The 19,824-nt window shown below is 35.0% G+C and overlaps 1 protein-coding gene across 4 annotated transcripts in view; it reads right to left on the bottom strand.

The window, feature by feature from the left end:
- LOC143243218 (uncharacterized) overlaps positions 1–12,961 on the bottom strand; it is a 33,189-nt gene extending 20,228 nt beyond the window's left edge. For 2 of the 4 annotated variants that reach the window (XR_013024206.1, XM_076487052.1), the window contains exons 1-3: positions 12,641–12,925; positions 6,975–7,059; positions 2–96 (exon numbers count right to left, since the gene is read on the bottom strand). Coding sequence is in view for 2 of the 4 variants with exons in the window: in XM_076487052.1 (XP_076343167.1) it covers positions 2–96; positions 6,975–7,030 (151 nt within the window). In the remaining 2 variants the exon portion in view is untranslated. Of the gene's footprint in view, position 1; positions 97–6,974; positions 7,060–12,640 lie in introns of all 4 variants that reach the window. The other 2 variants (XR_013024207.1, XM_076487053.1) reach the window with 2 other exon arrangements.
- Between the last annotated feature and the right edge of the window lie 6,863 nt (positions 12,962–19,824).

The following is a 19,824-nucleotide window of genomic DNA, read 5'->3' as shown; positions in this document are numbered from 1 at the left end:
CCTTTCTTGATGTCAGTAAATATTGTTACTATTAATTTATTCAACATCTTTCGATATTTTACAACCTGCACACCTGTGCTATCTTCTCCTTTTGAACTAAAAATATAAAAAATATGTCTAGATATTAAACAAGATATATTCAGCAATGTTTATGATGAATATACACAAGAAATAAAAAAATCTCAAGATCTGATGTTGAACCTATAACTGTGTTGGATTTAGTTTTGCTAAACAAATTATCAGTACAAAATCCACATAGATACATTATATGTACAATCATAAACTCACTGCAAGTATCTATTTGATAAAGTTAATTTATTAAAGATTAGGTTTCATGATTCTGTTTCTCTTAATATGATGATTTAACTGAGAGGTTTTACTTAAGTTGGGCTGGTGTATTTGATAGGTAACTTCAATTGGTTAATCCCATGGCTCCAGGCAACATTTTTAGATTATTTTCTGCATATGGTTCAGAGTTGTAATCAAAGCTTAAGTTTATATTTCCTTAAACTGAAAATGTATTTCCAATACTACTTATCTAAACTCACACTACAGCTATTTGTTGCTTGCTCCGTTCTTCACTTCCCATTTAAATCCACTTGGTGATATCTGTCTCATGTCAATTTCTACCAGTGTCAATTCACCCACTATCATAACCAACTTCTTCCAATAATGTTATTACCTTTTCAAGACTGGCCCAATATGCCGTCTCAAACACCAGCTCTTAGTGGGGGAGGAAGGGCAGAAGAAGTGAGAGTACAGTTAACTATTATTGAATTTACATTTTCAATTTGAGAAATTAACTTTCAACACATACCACTTCTCAGATTACAACTGGAATCCCACACTAATAAGATGGACATGCCAGTGAGGGCATTATCCATACAGAAAGCTTCTGCATAGATCATGTATGTATTAACAGAGCATTGACACCAAAGTGGAAAAACCATACTACATCCAGAACAAGTATGTTCTTCACCCAGAACTTAACTCATTTACTGTGGGTCGAATTTTTTTTTTCATCACTACTAGCCAGGGCTCAACCAGATAGTAGATATTTATATACATATGCATGCACACACACATTTATGAATGGTTTCTAACCTGCAGCCATAGAATGCTATGTTCCAACCTATCACAATCAAAGCATGAAGTGGACAAACCTTCTGCAAAACCTAAAGAATTTCAAAACACTCCAGGTTTGAAATGAAGCAACCTTGTATGATTTACTCAACCTAAGACAACAGAACTCATAAGGTCTGGAATCAGGAACACTCATCCTCACTCCACAACCATGTGAGCGAAGTAAATTCCACTTACTCTTGGAATTATGGGAAGGACGTCATGGAACAAACTGATCAAACAAGGACCTAAGATGGGACCACATTGCAAAGGGAATTACAAGGAAATAATAGTCCCTCTTCCATGAACAAAGTACTAAACCAATATTGATCAAGACAAAAAGTCATGCTCAACCCAACCTGATAGCCAGGTACTAAATTTTAATCAATACTAAAAGTAGGCTCCCACATAGGCTGGTGCCTCTCTTATTGACATCTAGGAAAATACTTCCAGGAACCTGGGTAAGAGGGCTTTTAAACTTCACCCTCTTTTCCATAGAGTGGGGGATTCACTCAAACACTCTGGAAGAAAGCCTCTGTCCAATAACCATCCCAATGACTGAAAACTAGGTATGATAAGGATTCCCTAGCTCCACTAGTAGAATCTGGGAGCCCTTAAAAACAGTGCTCTGGAAACAATGCAATATGGAGCCAAGTGTTCTAAATTTTTAAAAACAAACCAACCCTAGTTTATTCAATCCAAAAATCAACTATGACAGGCAAGATCCTCTTATGCTTTACTCATGACAGTTCAGCATAATACAATAATATCATACAGTCAGTTTTTAAATGGTCTTATGGTATTTCTACAGAGGCTGCTACAATCTAGACAAAGTAATTTGTGTTAGTGCTTGCTATGGTGGAATTAGCTTAGAAACAGCACACTTGACTGAGGAACACTTGTCACAGAACAGGATCATCCAAATAATGTGAGATAGTAGTATTTGGTGGCATCTACATACCAGCCTACACAATGTCCCCCAAGGGGCAATTCAACAAATACCCAATGGTCAAAAAATGTGACAAAGAAAAGCCAGAATAAGCAGTATAGATCAATGTATGTGCCCACTACACCAAGATAATTGGGGATGCATCCCAAGAAACTGAAGAGTTCTAATGAATAAAAAGCCATTGTCTAACACCTCTAAATGCTTCCGTGTGGGCAAAAAAAAAAAAAAAAACCCTCAAGGATCTCACTGCACATAACTGCAGAAAACCCACTTGTAGAGAAAATATATATGTAAAAACGACTCGTTTGGGTTGAGAAAATTTTTTACGTAGAGGAGCAAACAACGTTTCGACCTAATTCGGTCATCATCAGATTAACAAAGAAAGAAAGAGGTAACTGACCGATAGCTGACCACATGTTTGAAGCGGGTTGTGTAACTCAGTGAAGGAATGTAGAGGGTGTGCTTAGATGTTGGATATATTTATTAATATAGGTATAAATGTGTTCCTTTGTATTGGTTTATTTTGGGCTTGACTTGTTGTACAAGTAGAGCTTCTTTAATTTTGCGTTTGTTTATGTTTGTTTCTTTATTTAATATTTGGGTGTTTTCTATGATTATGTTGCATTTGACTTGCAGTGTTCAAAAAAGATGTGAAGGTGACTTTTTGTGTTCTTTGAATCTGGTTTCCATTTATCTACTTGTTTCTCCAACATAGAAGTTGTGGCAGTTATCACATTGTATTTTATAAATGATGTTGGTGTTGTGTTTGTCAGTGTAGTTTTTTACAAATGGCTAATAAATAAAATCACTGATCCCCAAAGGCTAATTGTAGAAGGAAATAAGTCTCAAGGGAAAAGTTAAAAGTGGTTTGAATGGTGGCAAAGTGACAAAATAGAGAATCACATTAACATCCCAGTCCAGAAGGACAGCCCATCATAAAATATGATGAATCCAAAATGAATATATCAACAGGGAGAGTGTAGAAGTAAATACTACAGTATTTAGAAAAACAAAAGGTGTGAGATAAAGCTGCTCAATAACCAAAAATTGAAGAGACAGAGGATCCCCAATTGAAAAGCCAAGGAAGAGACTTATAAATATGAGGAACAGTAATACAATTAGGTGAAAACTCACCAGGAAAACATTTCTTTTACAGTGATAAACTTTCAATGAAGGGAAGGTTAACATAAAACAAAAAACAAAGAGGCTGCTCCACTGAAGAGGCTTTATCTGAAAAAGGATGATGACCCACAAAACGATTGAAATCACCTGGAACATGAGAGGCAATGATAAAGATATCTTGAGTATAGGTCCAGAAAAGACCTAACATATGAAAATAAATAGATCAAGAATAGGTGTCATTTTGATGATTGAGATAAGCAACAACCGTGGAATTGTCAGCATGAATTATTACCAGATGATGGCTGGCAAGATGGAGAAAATGATCAATGTACAGCTGGATGCTTCAGAGTATTGACACAATAAAGCTTCTTGGCCACAAACCAACCCCCAGAAGGTTCATGCTGATTGACCTACACCTCCATTCCCAAAAGGAAACATCCAGAAAAAATGTAACCCCAAACGAGGAGGAGAAAGCCTGGATACCTTCCAAAGTGTGGGTCCTGTCAAACCATCAGTACAGATTACTGACTATGGTATAAGAAAAGGTAATATGAGCCCATGCAAGACCACATCCCCAAAGATAGATCCTTAAAAGCTGTAAAAAATGGAGCAATAAGAACATGGTAAATTGATAGCTCCATTAATAAAGTCAAAGTCGGACTGGGATGTGTGTTGAAAAAACACCCAAATATATCAGATACTGGGTAGGTTGAAAGAGAGACTTCTCCAATTTGATTAACCAACTCACTAGAGCTGCCTCCCAGAACAGCTGAAGGGTATGATGGGCAAACTCCTGTTTGAAACAAGCAAACAGCAACCAGTTATCCATATAATAATAAAAACACATCCCGAAACATGGAGATGATGAGCAAAAGCTCACACCACCTGACAAAAACATATGAGACTGTTGCAAACCCAAAAGTTAGATACAAAACTAATATCTCACCCCAAAGATATGGTTGCAATTGCCAACCAACTGGAATATGTAAGTAAGCATTCACAATGTCCATCTTGATCGCCCATAAACCTGAAGAAAACGCCCACCTGAGGGTTACAAATGAATCCATAGTAAAACCTGGGAGATGGAGAAATTGTTTGAGGCAGGACAAATTTATGATAGACTGCCAGTATCTGGTTCTTTTGGAAACAACACACAATTTGGAATAAATAAACAAGAGAAAGATAATCACAGCTTCAATGGCCTGCTGGGACAAAGTTTTGAATCACCTCTTGAGGAAAGAGTGTAGATTTGTTATATCTGGATTTTCAGAAAGCATTTGACAAAATGCCACATAAAATGGTTGGGAAAACTCTCTCTATAGGTGTGTGAGATAAGTGAACAAATTATATAGAAGAGTGGCGAGATGGAAGAAAGCAGAAAGTTGTTACAAATAGAGGTCAGCCAAACTGGATTAATGTCACAAATGGGTTATCTTGAGGAATTATATAGGAAAGCTTGTATTTGATGATTATGAGATGACCAAGTTATTCAACTTTTCCTTTAGTTTTTAATTAATCAACTTTTGAGCAGAGTTCATCATCTTGAATAGTTGAGAGATAGAAACAAGTGCAAAGAAGATAACTGCATTAATTCTGAACTCATTAACAAGAAATAAATAAGACAAATGAATGATAAGGCTTTTAGACTATATGATATTTCCCCAAGGGTTTCAAAAAAGGTTAGGGATTGACCATGTAAGCCACTGCAACTATTTCTTTTGTAAATTCTTGAATAATGGGAAGGTGTCAATGGATTGGAAGCTACCTAACTTCCTTCCTCTTTTCAAGAGAGGTAATAAAAATTGTTAAATGACTTTGCAAACCATCTTTTATCAGACATTCCAAAATATTTCCCACAACTGATGTAAGACTAACTAGTCTGTGATATTTAGGACAAGATTTTCCTTTAATATTGACTATGCAGTACAATTCTAAATATTTTCAAACATTCTTTGAAAAAAATTGTTTTGTAGATGAATGTAAGCATGTAGATTTGGATATATCTGAATTTTTAGAAAGCATCTGACAAGATGCCAAATAAAATACTTGTAAAACTATCTTTATACATGTGAGAGAGAAGTGCACAAATTTGATAGCAGAGCAGCAGCACAAAAAAAGGCAGAAGATTGTTACAAATGGAATTTAGACAAACTGGATTAATGTCACAAACATGTTACCTCAGGGCTCAATCTTAGAACCTTTGCTCTTTTTGACTTACATCAAATTACATAGATGGAGAAATGGTCATTGAATTACTTATTTTTACTTATAACTTTAAAATCTTTGGCATTGCTAACTGTAAAGAAAATACTGCTGATTTTGAAATGTGAAATGAATTTAGTGAATTGGACAAATAAATGGCATTGGTTTTAAATTATAATAAGTGCAAGATAGTGCATGTGGGTTATCATAACTTGAATTATAATTCAAATTAGAATAACCTTAACCATGTAATAAAGGTGAGGGATACTGATGTAATAGTCTCTTAAACCATCAAAGCAATGTATTGTTGTTTGTGGTAAGAGAAATAGGATTTTAGGTTTTCAAAATATTGAAGTAAAAGGAGGTTATAATTTCATTGTATAGATTACTGGGTAGGCCACATTTGGAGTACTGTATTCAACTTTGGGCTCCTCACCTTTAAACTGTTGTAAAGGAGGATCACTAGTGCCTAGAATGGAGGGCATGTCATATGAGTATAGATCAAGATCTTTGATATTGTTTACCCTTGAAAAAAAAAAAAAGAGAGAGAGAGAGAGAGATTGAGAAGGTAACTGGTTGAGGTGTTTAAGATTGTAAAGGGAACTGGTTGAGGTGTTTAAGATTGTAAAGGGAACTGGTTGAGGTGTTTAAGATTGTAAAGGGAACTGGTTGAGGTGTTTAAGAGTGTAAAGGGAACTGGTTGAGGTGTTTAGGATTGTAAAGGGAACTGGTTGAGGTGTTTAGGATTGTAAAGGGAACTGGTTGAGGTGTTTAAGATTGTAAAGGAACTGGTTGAGGTGTTTAAGAGTAAAGGAACTGGTTGAGGTGTTTAAGAGTGTAAAGGAACTGGTTGAGGTGTTTAAGAGTGTAAAGGGAACTGGTTGAGGTGTTTAAGAGTGTAAAGGGAACTGGTTGAGGTGTTTAGGATTGTAAAGGGAACTGGTTGAGGTGTTTAGGATTGTAAAGGGAACTGGTTGAGGTGTTTAGGATTGTAAAGGGAATTGATTATGATGATACATCACATTTTTCCATACTTACTGGTGAGAATTTTGGCAAGGTTGGAGTTATCTTCCACTAAGAATGTTTTATTTTTCTAACAGACTGACTGGGCGTTGGATGTTGTAGAGGTATATTTAAGCAAGTTTAACTTGATAACTGCATGAATGTTAAGGGCCTAGCTTTAAGATTTTTATTTATAAAATTATTTATTTAATATTTTTAGTCTAGTTTAGAGGATGAAACAGCCAAGATGAACCAACAGGTCCCTTGTTGTCCCTAAACATTATGAATGTTGACTACAAAACAAATCTTTACTTTATTAAATCATCTGATAAGCATCTTTCAACAGATCTTGCATTCATTTTAACAATATATTCATTTATCAATAATCACTGTAGTAACATTTAATGAAGCACTTAAGCATTAAAAATGTAAATGTTTTTTCCTAATTAGTAACCAACATTTCTTACAATTATCTTCACTGGTGTTAGTTTAGCCTTCTCTGCTATTAAAAATTATTCAAAACACACCTGAAAAACACTGAAATATAATACACAAAATCTTATTTTCTTCTACTTACCTGTCAATCTTGAAGCCAGAAAGCTCTGAAAGTTGTTCTGTATTTTTCTCTTCCATGTTTCACTAAGTTGATTTTGTAATTATTTCTATAAAAATAAAGAAAATGGATATTAAAAAAATTAAATGATTACATATTCTTAAATTAATAAAGTTCAGTTTTAAAAATAATAAACTACAAACATTTGCAGAAAAAAACAAAGGGCTCTTAATTTAGGAGAAGCATGTTTCACCTATTATAAAAAGGGTTGTTATGATGAATAAACCCAGGTGGCTTAACATAGGCATAAATATGTTTTCTCAAGCAAAAGTCATAACTGAGAATATCTTGTAAATATATGACATACCTGAAAACATACAGCTTGGTACAATATTCTGTCAATGCATGATAAGGATAACAGCCTACAGTTGGCAGAATACATGATACAGATGATAACCTAGTTTAGTAGAGTGTATCATATAAATAACAACTTGTAGTTTGGTCAAAAACAGTGAGAGTTTAAAAACACAAAATCTCTTGAACATGAGACTTGCATACCAAGAGATTCACGTCTATATGTTTGAAATCAATTCCAAAACTTCCCATAAATTGTTCAGAATTGAGAATACTTATCTTTCCTTTATAAAAACATAAAAAAAAAAAAAAAGAACATTTGAAACCTAGATTATGTTGAGCTTTTCAATGAAAACCTTGCCATTAGAATTTGTTTAGAACCCAAACCCTAACTTAACATTATATGTCAAATGTATCTCATTCACTATTTTTGGATTTCCTAACTTTTCCACTGTTCTTTACATATTCCAACTTATCTGTCAGTATAAATTTATGGTATTTAATCATGTATTTTTACATCATTTCTTTCATAGGCTCATTCCAAACACTAACCACCCTCTTGGAAAGTAATACTGTCTAAACTGCAAACATCTCCAGTACTGCCAAAATTTTAACTTATGACTGCTTACCTTATTGTTTTCACTGTTATACACAAAAAACCTTTGATAGATCTATATTGCTGACACCCTTAATAATGTTAAACACCTTAATCAAATCTCCTTCACCTTTCTCCTATCCAGAGAAATAAATTTTGAGATTTTCGCCTCACAGAACAATCCACATCCAATATATACTCTTCAAAAAAAGAAACACAAAAGGCAAAATACGAGACACATTGTCAACAAGTTTATTCCGGGTAGTTCTGTATGACATGTGTGAAACTTTGCACATTAACTGCTGAACATCCAAAGTCTGCAAAGGCAAAGTCCATGCTCACTAGGTGAAGTTTAACGTCACTCAACGTCAATAACAAGTATCCCCCCCGTAAGCATCAATAACTGTTTGGCATCTCCTGCTCATGGAAGCAATGAGATGACGAATCACATCCTGTGGAATGGCTGTCCACTCAGCCTGCAAAGCTCCTGCAAGCTGAGGTAGAGTCTGTCGCCATTGCAGAAGTCGGTCCAACTCGTCCCAAAGATGTTCAATGGGGTTTAAATCTGGTGATCTGGAGGGCCCGGGAAGAACATCGATGTTGTGGTGTCTCAAGAAGTCAGTGGTGAGTCGGGCTGTGTGAGGAGGGGCGTTGTCATGTTGAAAAAACGTCGTTGACGTTCACCATAATGGGATGCACATGGGGCCTAAGAATCTCATAGACGGTTGCATACGGTCTGATCGAAAATCCTACGCAGCCCTGGTATGGTTAAGGCAGTAGACGTTGCAGTGGTGGTCCTGTCCCGAAGACGATGTAACCGGATGTTGCGATCTTGTGCAGGCGTGGTCACATGAGATCTGCCAGATCGTGGACAGTCACAAGTTGATCCATGTTGTTGGTGACGATTCCATAGCCTTGTGATGGTGCTTGGGTGGACATTCACACCTCTGGCAACATTTGATCGAGATTCGCCTGCTTCCAAGCAACCAATGGCATTGTTGCGTTGTGCTTCAGTCAGTCTTGGCGTAACTGTATTGCATGTCGGTCGCTTAACACTGAGCTATGGAAACCGAGAACCTGTCACTTTTATAGGGATTTTGCACATGTTGCACTTGCAGAACATGCAGATCTCTCAAACAAATTTATTGGACACACATGCGTTTTGGCGAAAAATCCGATGTTTTCCTCCGTTTTCAAAGTGCAAAACTTTTATTGTCATTTTGGTCTGACAATCAGTGCCTTAACATGTGTTACATCACATACTCTGAGCTTGTAACGTTATTACATATATTTCTCTTTAAAATAACAAAAATATCCCTTTTGCATTTCTTTTTTTTGAAGAGTATATTATCCTAACAGTATTTCTCTGAACCTTCTCCAACAATTAAATATTTTTGTTAAGGAATGGAGCCCTAAAGTGTGTACAGTATTCTAAATAAGGCCGTATGAATGATTTATACAATGAAACAATATCTCTTGTCTTATATTCAATATTACTATGGATGCTACCCAAAATCCTATCAGCCTTACTGCTGGCTACAATACACTATTTAAATGACTTAAGTGATTTTGTGATCACAACAACATCTTTTCCTTCAACCACAGTTTTTTAAATTGGAATTATGAAAATCTACATGCATCACCTTAATTATGAACAAACATTATCTGTTATTCATGATGATGTGAAATCCACTTGAAATAAAAATGCATCTCAGAATGGAACACCTTTATTCCTATACTAATTAATAACCTAACATCCAACTGCAACGCCTCCTACAATTCCATACCATTTATACTCTCGTCCCTAAGATGTGTCCGGTAACAATCAGTTGCAAACTCTCTTTGTTGACCTGAAGGTGACTCAGGAAGGTCAAAGTGTTGTTCTCTCCTTATCAATAACAGTGCTAATACTCATATCAGCCATTCTGAGACACATTATCTGTCATGTTATGACTCAATGCATCAAATTATCTTTCTGTAAGTCTGCAGCATCTTTGGTACAGTTACCCAACCCAAAAATCTTAAAGTTATCTGTAAATTTTTATTAGTCATTCCAGAGTCCATATCATTAATACCAGTCATAAACAGCAGAGGACCCAACACAGAGCCCAGAAGCACACCAGTTGTAACTATCACACAGTCAGACCTGAAGCTACTTATTACTATTCTGTGCTTTCTACACTCATGATAGTTTTCTATCAAACTTAATAACATTTTCCTCACATCCACAGACTTAATTTTTGTAACAAGTCTTTTACGAGGTACCTTATCAAATGCTTTCTGAAAATCAAGTGAACCAAATTCAAAATTCTTCTTTCATCAACCCTCTCAGTTACATCCTCAAATTAGACCAGAAGATTATTTTAATTAAAGGAAAAGTCTTGTTTAACCAAAGTACAAAACAACCTTTCAACGTCCTTAGGTCACCTGTACTTTATTTTAATCAAAGTTTCAACACCCATATCAACCTTCTTGAGAATACATTTTTTACTTCAAGTGGGTTTCTTATCATAATTAAAGATTTTCCCTTACTGAAGCCATGCTGGCTCTCTGACACTATATCAAACTGCTTTAAGTGATTCTGCAATACATCTTAAATCATCCTTTCAAAAACCTTTCCAACTACTGATGTAAGATTAAATGGCCTATAATTGCCTGGACAATGTTCATCACCTCCTTTAAATATTGAACTGCTATTAACCAACTTCTAATTTTTTAATACTCTTCCATGACTCAATGACCTATAAACAAATGTTAGCTAGTATTCACACATAAAAATATCTAAGTTTCTTTAAACTTCTCAGATAAAAGTTGTGTGGTCCAGAGGTTTTATCAATTCTTAGGTTTCCCAATTTTTTTTCTTACAATTTCAGAACTTAAAATATCTTTTACATCAATATATTCCCCAAACATCAAGTGTTCTAGCTAAAGCATAATACCTGTATATTTCTTTGTAACAACTGAAGAACTCATATAATGTAATAAGATTACCACCTCATAATCTTCTTAGTTCAGCCTTTTGCTATAATTTTTTAAGAGGCTCAATCCCCATCTTCATGTTTTGCTTGTCCATCATATTTCTAAAGAATTCCTTATCCACTGTTTGAGCCAACCCTCATTCACATGTATTACTTGCCCTTTTAATTTTCTTTTTAACCAACTCTCTTGATTTCTTAGTCCTGTAAGTTCTTACTATTTTCAGTAATTTTAAATTTCATGAATGCATTATGTTTATCCCTCACACAACCTCTTAAACCTTTACTAAACCACACTGGTTTATTCTGATTCATTGCCCTATTGTTTTCTGTTGTGAATATGCATGTTCTGTAAGCATTTTTTTTTTTCCTAAATGCTTCCCACACATATTCAAGATCTCCCAACTCTTCATGAACTACAGAAGCCAGATCATGTCTCTTTCTACCAAAATGGATTTTTCTGATATTTGTAATTGGGGTACTCTTTTCTTAAATTCTACATGAAGTAAAACCCCAACCTAATAATGCAATGGTCACTTGTACTTAAGCACTCACCAAACTCAACTTTTATCATGTTCACATCAGATACTAATATTAAATCTAATACAGGGTGTTCAGAAAGTCACTGTGCAGCTTTGAAAGCAGCAATAACAGCATTCATTCAGTCCATTTTAAGCCAGCTACTGATAGCAGTGTTTAGAAACAAAATAAGAAGGATCCAGACCTGTATTAATGACAACGGACATCACTTTCAACATTGTTTATAATTGTCATTCATATTTATCTCCTGTATTCTATATTGAAACATCTGTTAATATATAAGTGCTTTAACACTCTCTTGTAGTGTTCTGAACAATTTTCAAAAACCTATCCCCTCACTGTCAAACTGAAAAGTATTTCCAATTAATATCCTTGAAATTAAAATATCCCATAGTAATATCTTTTTTCAGCTATCATTCTGTTTCATTAAATAATTTCTCATAAAATTCCATATTCTGAATTAGTGGTCTATAACAAATTATAGTTAAAAGGCTTTCCCTTTAAATCCACAAACACTCAAACCCAGTGCTATTTTCTTAATATGTTCTAACTCAACAAGGTGAAATTCACTCCTTCCTTATAGTTATTCCTCCCCTTTTCCAATACTCTATCTCTACTAAATAATCCATAACCTGGTATTTCAAAAGAAAAATGTGATAAAAAATTGTTCAAATCCAACCAAATCCCAGTGATACCCATAATATCAAAATCCTCAGTTTCCACAACTGCTTTGAATCCATCAATTTTATTTCTAACACTTCCAACACTACAGTAGTGACAACTATTTTTAGATGTTAAAACATTAATATTTTATACCTCTTATATATGTTTTCTGTCAATTATGTTTCCTATTTTACTAATATCACAGCCTCTACCATTGTTTAAATCGAAGGTTCATAACAGTTAACTGGTGGTCCATGAAAGGGCTTCAAGGAGTCAGTAAACTGGGGGCAAAAATATTTATTTTATTCCTCCATTATTTTCTGTGTATGTATTTATGTGATTTTTTCTGGGGAGGGGATTCATAGCTTTCAAATTAGATTCTCAAACGGGTCAGTGAAAAAAGGTTAAACACTGGTTTTAATTTACCACCACAGTCGAGTTAATAGTACTTGCTAACATGCCTTTTCTTAAGTGCATGGATCTGTTAATGTTATTCTTCTTCAACTATAAAACTTCGTTCTATAAAGTAACTATAATAAAGTGTAGACCCCAAATTAACTTACTCAGTCAGTCACGCTCCAAATTGTCATTAGTTTTCAGGCTTAAATTAACATGATATAGTGGCAATTCCTGCTGATTGTTTAAAAAATGAAAGAAGCACCGTAACACAGAAGATTTAACTTTTCTTCTGCTAAACCGAAGCATAAATACAATGGTCATAAAATGTATACTTTTGTTTTTCAATAATTACTTTAAATACATTTTAAATATTTAATATTTATATTCACACTTTTCATACAACCTTGCCGCCACACAAATAAAAACTTGGACACCTATCAATTAAAAAGTTAACATTCTTTTACACTTAAATTATTTTAAATTAAATATTTTATTTACATTTGTGTGTTTTTATGTATGAGAATTATACTTAGAGAATTAAAACTATTATAAAACCCATTGTACAAAAAGTTGAGTGAGATTTAACTTTCCGAGGAGCTGAGAGCATATGAAACTCATAAAATAATTACCAAAATATAATTTTTATTGGCCCGACATGGCCAAGCGCGTAATACGCGCGACTCGTAATCCGAGGGTCGCGGGTTCGCGCCCGAGTCGTGCTAAACATGCTCGCCCTCCCAGCTGTGGGGGCGTTATAATGTTACGGTCAATCCCACTATTTGTTGGTAAAAGAGTAGCCCAAGAGTTGGCGGTGGGTGGTGATGACTATCTGTTTTCCCTCTAGTCTTACACTACTAAAATAAGGACGGGTAGCGCAAATAGCTCTCGAGTAGCTTTGAGCAAATTTCAAAAACAGAATTATATTATGGTTTTATTTTTATTATCTTATAATCAGATGTCTGTGTTTCTTTAATTCTTTTTGTTTCAGCATTCGTATCAAATATCCGTGTCTTAGTTGTACTATAATTACTATTTCATGTCTTTTAATAGCAAACCCTATTTTAGAAGTACTTATTGTCACCATTGTTTCACGTCATAACGACGCGGGTTGACCCAGTGACAAATTTTTAAGCTCTGGGAACGTTATAAGATTGACAGTCAATCCTTAGTACTGATTATGGATAGTAGGTTGTTGCTGACTGACTTTATTTACACCGACTGAAAATTATAGGTAGGGACAAACAGTTTTGTCATAGATAAAAAATTCAAAATACAAAATAGTAGCAAAACTTCCTTAATATGCTGGTTCATAATAAGCAAGATAATTCAATCTTAATTTAATACCAGAAGCGCGGTTTTGAAATCCATTAGTGATTCTCTTATCACTATATTAATTTGCATTTAAAAAACATCAATAATATGCTAAATCCTCAGTATTTAAGAGCAATACCGTCCTTTTCTATATGCTGTATAAAATAAACAACCAAGTGCATTTTTATTATAGAACAGTACTGAACAAACATAACAACATAACGTTTAGGAACAACAAGAGACCTTTAGGCTCATCTCGGTTGTCTCATCCTCTAAGCCAAACTAAAATTATTTTAAAAACTTAAATCCAACCCTTATCATTTGTATATCTGTAAAGCTTTCTTTTAAAAGTGTTAGAACAAAATAAAGAAATCTGATTTAAGGCTTCTGAAAGTAAATCACAGGAAAAACATCAAAATTATATTAATTTTCGTATCCAGTACAAAAGAAACTCAGTGGAAGTGCTTGGGTTCAGCAAACAGTCAATATGCTGTGTATCTCCCCTGCAGACAATCTTTCAAGCGTTCTTACAATATATTTAATCAAAGTGTCCTTTGAGATTTTATTCCAAATGTCTTCAATACAATTACGTAAAATTTCTTTGGAAGTAACTTTTGATTTGTCAAGATTTTGATCTGTCAAATTCCAGATGTGCTCAAGTGGATTGAGATCGGTTAAATGACTGCAACAGCTTCTTTCTAAGCTATGTAATTTCTGCATAGGTTGGGTGAGTGTTTAGGGTCATTATCTTCTTGATAGTAGAATTCCTTACCAATAATACGCAAACCACTGGGTATACTTTGGTGGATCAGTATCTAATGGTACTTGTACTGGTCCATTATTTTCCATCTATTTTGCAAATATCTCCTGTTGCCTCAGCAGAACCACTCCAACCCTAACATTGTTTTCCTCATACTTCATGGTAGATGATATGCATTGGAGTAAGTATCTATCGCCTTTCTTCCATCAGACGTACAATTTATGCTTTGAACCAATTATTTCAAACTTGAGCTTGTCCGTCTACATTATCCTTTTCCAATCATCAGCAGTCCAGTATTTGTACTTTTTAGCAAGTTTCAGTCTTCTGACAAAATTCAGAGATCAACGTAAAGGTTTTTTAACTGATATACGACCAAATATTCCATTCTCGTTGAGTCTTCTTGAAGACTATATCTAGACACTTTTCTGTCATTTTATATATGGTTGTTTATCTCAATTATATATTCAGTCTTATATTGATCTTACATCACCTCTTAAAAGATACTCGTTTAGCTTAGTAATTTCGTACTATGATCTACGCAGTTTAATTTACACTGAAATTTCTCTCATACAGGACACTTTAAAACGCAAAGGCTACCTGCAGCATGTATTACAAAAACTTACTAATATCTCTAAGAAATTCCCAAATGTACTAACTGTGCCCCAATTTACTATATACTCTTCTCTTCCATACATTGGTAAACAAAAATGACCAAAAAACTCAAATTATATGCATAATTCATTGTTACTACCTCAAGATGATTTCAGATTAGTTTTAAACCTACGTCGCACATTAGCAATTTTTCTGAACTAAAAACTATTTTCTATCTTCCCTTTGTTCTTGGCTTGTATATTTTTACAGTTTCGAGACTGTAAGGCCTTCTATATTGGCAAAATCAAACGCTACTTACTAAATGGAAAAACTAAACATATGGAAATTTGTATGATACCACACAAAGGTTTGAGGAACCCCAGTAAAAATGCTGTTGTAAATTTCTTAAAAGACCCTGAGGTCTTGAAATGAAAACTTCAAGTGATCGGCCCAAGAAAATTTCGCTGGCGTTGAGCAGGAAAATTCGACGGGTTGTCAGGCAAGAAACTAGCCGATCGTCGAACCAGATTAAGGCCCTCACAAACGCAGAATGCAGCTCAAGAACAATAAGACGGCATTTACTAGAGAAAGGCTTTAAATACCATAAACTTCTTAAAAGGCCACGCCTTCTTCTACACCACGAAACAGCTTGGTTAAACTTTGCTGAGAATCACCAAACATGGGACGTGGAAAAGTGGAAGAAGATTTTGTTCTCTGATGATAAAAAAATTAACTGGATGGATGGCTTCCAACGTTACTGGCACGATAAGGATATCCCACCGGAGACATTTTCTACACGACACAGTGGAGGAGGTTCCATCATGATCTGGGATGGTTTCTCCTTCCATGGAACAGTGGAGCTTCAAGTTATACAGGGGCGTCAAACAGCAGCAGGCTATATTGGCATATTGGAGAGAGCATCCTTAATGGCTGAAGGCCTCGCTTGTGTGGAAATGACTGGCTCTTTCAGCAGGACAACGCTGCAATCTACAATGCCCGCAGAACAAAGGATTTTTCATTGCGAATAACGTGACTCCTTTGAACCATCCAGCGTGTTCGTCCGAACTGAACCCAATTGAAAATGTTTGAGGGTGGATGGCAAGGAAAGTCTATAGAAATGGACGACAATTCAAAACAGTGCATGATCTACGTGAAGCCATCTTCATCACTTGGAATACCATTCCAGCTAGCCTTCTGCAAACGCTTATATCGACCATGCCAAAGCGAATGTTTGAAGGTATTCGAAATGACGGCCGTACAACTCACTACTGAGACCTCTTGCTGGGCATTTCCTATACTGTTTAGGACTTCTTTATGGCATGGTTTTAAACTTTTGACCATCTAGTATTTAGGTTAATTTCATAGTGTTCACATTTGCCCTATTAAATGCCAAAAAAGTTTTTTATTTTTATTTTTCCTTTTCTTATTTTCATCTTTCGAAGCCCTACTCAAATAAGTGGTTGAGTTTAACAACGCAAAATGCAAATTTTTTTCTTTATGCTCATTGGATTTAAGACTTTGGACAGCAGTGTATATACATCAACCTCATTCCTAAAAGGTTTACTAACATCTGCTAAACAGATTTGGATTGTTTGGCTTGGTAATTTAATTTAGGGTATCCAGGCAGCCAATCAGGTGGAGGCATTGCACTCCGTTCTAACAGTGGATACAAGCTGACCCGCTGTCAGCGAATGACATTGCAAAGTCAGGTGCAAGCTACATGTTGTCTCAACAATATAATAAGTGATAGACCCTTGTTGAAAGACAGAGACTACATCCGACTTTAATATTGACAAAGACATTGTAGGATACATTTTGTGAATTACGGAACATCTATGAATTGGGTTTGAAGAAAGTTTCGATATATTGACACACAACATCCATTACAATTATTACTTACCAGATGATACAATACTTGAAAGACCCGATATGAAAATTATAAGTTCAGAAAGAAGGGAATCTCCGTTATGGGCTGTTCTTACAGACGCGTTTGCAAATGGTCGAAGAATGTACAATATCATCTTGATGTTTGTATTTGAGGTAAAATGTTGACTAATTGTGTCTTTAAAAGTGTCCTGAAAAACAATAGAATTTTTAAGTTCATATGTTTCTCTTTACTTTTATCTCTAAATCATAACAAATCGAAAAATAAACAATATCGGTTTGTTTGTTTAGAAATTTCGCGCCAACCTACACGAACGTTATCTGCGTTAGTCGTCCCTACTTTAGCAGTGTGAGAAGAAAGAGAGAAGGCAGTTAGTTATCACCATCCACCATCAACTCTTGGACTATTCTTTTACAAACGAATAGTAGGATTAGCCGATAATTATAATGCCCCACTCCTGAGAGGGCGAGTATGTTAGGTGTGACGGAGAAAACAATATGGGACACATTCTTGATGACGAGAAACCCACTTGAAATAAAACTTTTTTCAATCACGTTAACTCGATACACCCCAATATTAAGTTCACCTGTGAACAGGTAAAAACTAACCAATAACACTTCTTAACCTCAAGATTCCTATAACTGATACACAATTCAAAACAGAAATCCACAGAAAAATCATCCACACCGGATTATACATTCTCTAGGACTCAGCGCATGAAGCATAACAAATATTCACCATATTAAGAAACCAAATAAACACAGCCACAAAACTATTCTCACCCAATAAAATTGTATCCCAAAATACAACAAACAACAAAACCTTATACTGCTGCATACCACCTGTTCCCAAGATCAGCAAAAAATGACCAACATTTGGAAAAAACTTATAGCAAAACACAACATTCCAGTAAACACCAAATTTATTCAAAAACCAGGAACAAAACTAAAGTTCATACTACGTAAAACTACACTGACAAACACACCAGCATAATTTATCAAATACAATGTAACAACTGCCACGACTTCTGTATTGGAAAAATAAGCAGAAAAACACTGCAAATCAAATAAACACAACATAACCGTGGAAAACTCCCAAATAGTAAGTCGGGAAACAAATGCAAAATCAAAGTAGCCCTACTTATACAGCAACTAAAACCAAAATTAAACCAATATAAAGGAAGACATTAATAACTATACTGATTAATAACCTAACATCCAACTACAACGCCACTACAATCCAATACCCGTTTATACTCTCGTCCCTAAGATATGTCCAGCAACAATCAGTTTCAAACTCTCCTTGTTAAACTGAAGATGATCTAAGAAGGTAGAAACGTTGTTCTCTCTTTATCAATAAAAGTGTCAATATCCATACCAGCCATTCTGAGATATATTATCTGTTATGTATTGACTCATGCATCAAATTATCTCCCTATAAGTCTGCAGCATCTTTGGTACAGTTACCCAACCCAAAAAGCTTAAAGTTATCTGTAAATATTTACCAGTCATAAACAGCAGAGGACCCAGCACAGAGCCCAGAGGCACACCAATTGTAACTATCACACAGTCAGACGTGAAATTATTTATTATTATTCTCTGCTTTTTACACTCATGACAGTTTTTTATCCACCTTAATAACAAAACACTGCAAATCAAATAAACACAATATAACCATAAAAAAAAACCCAGATACTAAGTAGGGAAACAAATATAAACAAACGCAAAACCAAAGAAGACCTACTTATGCAGCAAATAAAACCAAAATTATACCAATATAAGGGAACACCTTTATTCCTATACTAATTAATAACCTAACATTCAACTTCAACGCTCCTACAATTCCTTACCTGTTTATACTCTCGTACCTAAGACGTGTCTGGCAACGGTAACTTGCAAACTCTCTCTTTCTTAGTCTGAAGATGACGTAGGATGGGTGGCCTGTCATAGCCAGGTGAGTTAAGGCGTTCGGCTCCGAATCTGAGAGTAGCGGGTTCGAATTCCCGTTGCATCAAACATGCTCGCCCTTTCAGCCGTGGGGGAATTATAATGTGACGGTCAATTTTACTATTAATTGGTAAAAGACTAGCCCAATAGTTGGTAGTGGGTGGTGATGATTAGCTGCCTTCTCTTTAGTCTTACACTGCTAAATTAGGGACGGCTAGCGCCTAGGAAGGTCGAAATATTGTTCTCTCCCTATCCAAAAAAAGAAAAAGTGTTAATACTCGTACTAGCCGTTCTGAGATACAACATCGGACACAGCGTAAATGGTATATAAAGGAATTATATAAACTTAAAAACACATTTATCAAATTCTATGAAATATTTATGTCCTTCCTTAAACAGGATTCCCTTCAGAGTAAGTAAAAGTACCTAGCGACAAGAAATGTATTTCTATACATTTAAAACATTATGTTTCATGTACAACTGGGTACCACCATACGACAAGTTGGTATGGATGTGTTGGCGGTAAATAAACTATAGATTCTACATAGACTTCGCCCATAAACAAGGACGTATTTTGTGACAAAAGATTTTGAGATGAGTTGTTTTAATTGCTAATGTTAAATGGAGTCTGACTGCTGCTAAGTTTTGGATTTTCGAGACGTGAAGTCGTTGAAGAAATCGAAACTATGATAAATGTTATTTTAATCATTTCAAATCGTTAGTATAAAAGCTATATGTTTTTTTGTTTTTTAATACATTTTAATTATAAACCATTCGGATGTGGAACACATTCAAGACACGTACTATTGTCACTTGTGTGGAAGTGACTCACTCTGTCCAAAGTGCTGGGAATGG

The sequence above is a fragment of the Tachypleus tridentatus genome, unplaced genomic scaffold (assembly GCF_004210375.1).
Source record: "Tachypleus tridentatus isolate NWPU-2018 unplaced genomic scaffold, ASM421037v1 Hic_cluster_2, whole genome shotgun sequence".
NCBI classification, from domain to species: Eukaryota; Metazoa; Arthropoda; class Merostomata; order Xiphosura; family Limulidae; genus Tachypleus; species Tachypleus tridentatus.
The sequence above is the reverse complement of the archived record's forward strand: the minus strand, read 5'-3'. Positions and strand labels throughout refer to the sequence as shown.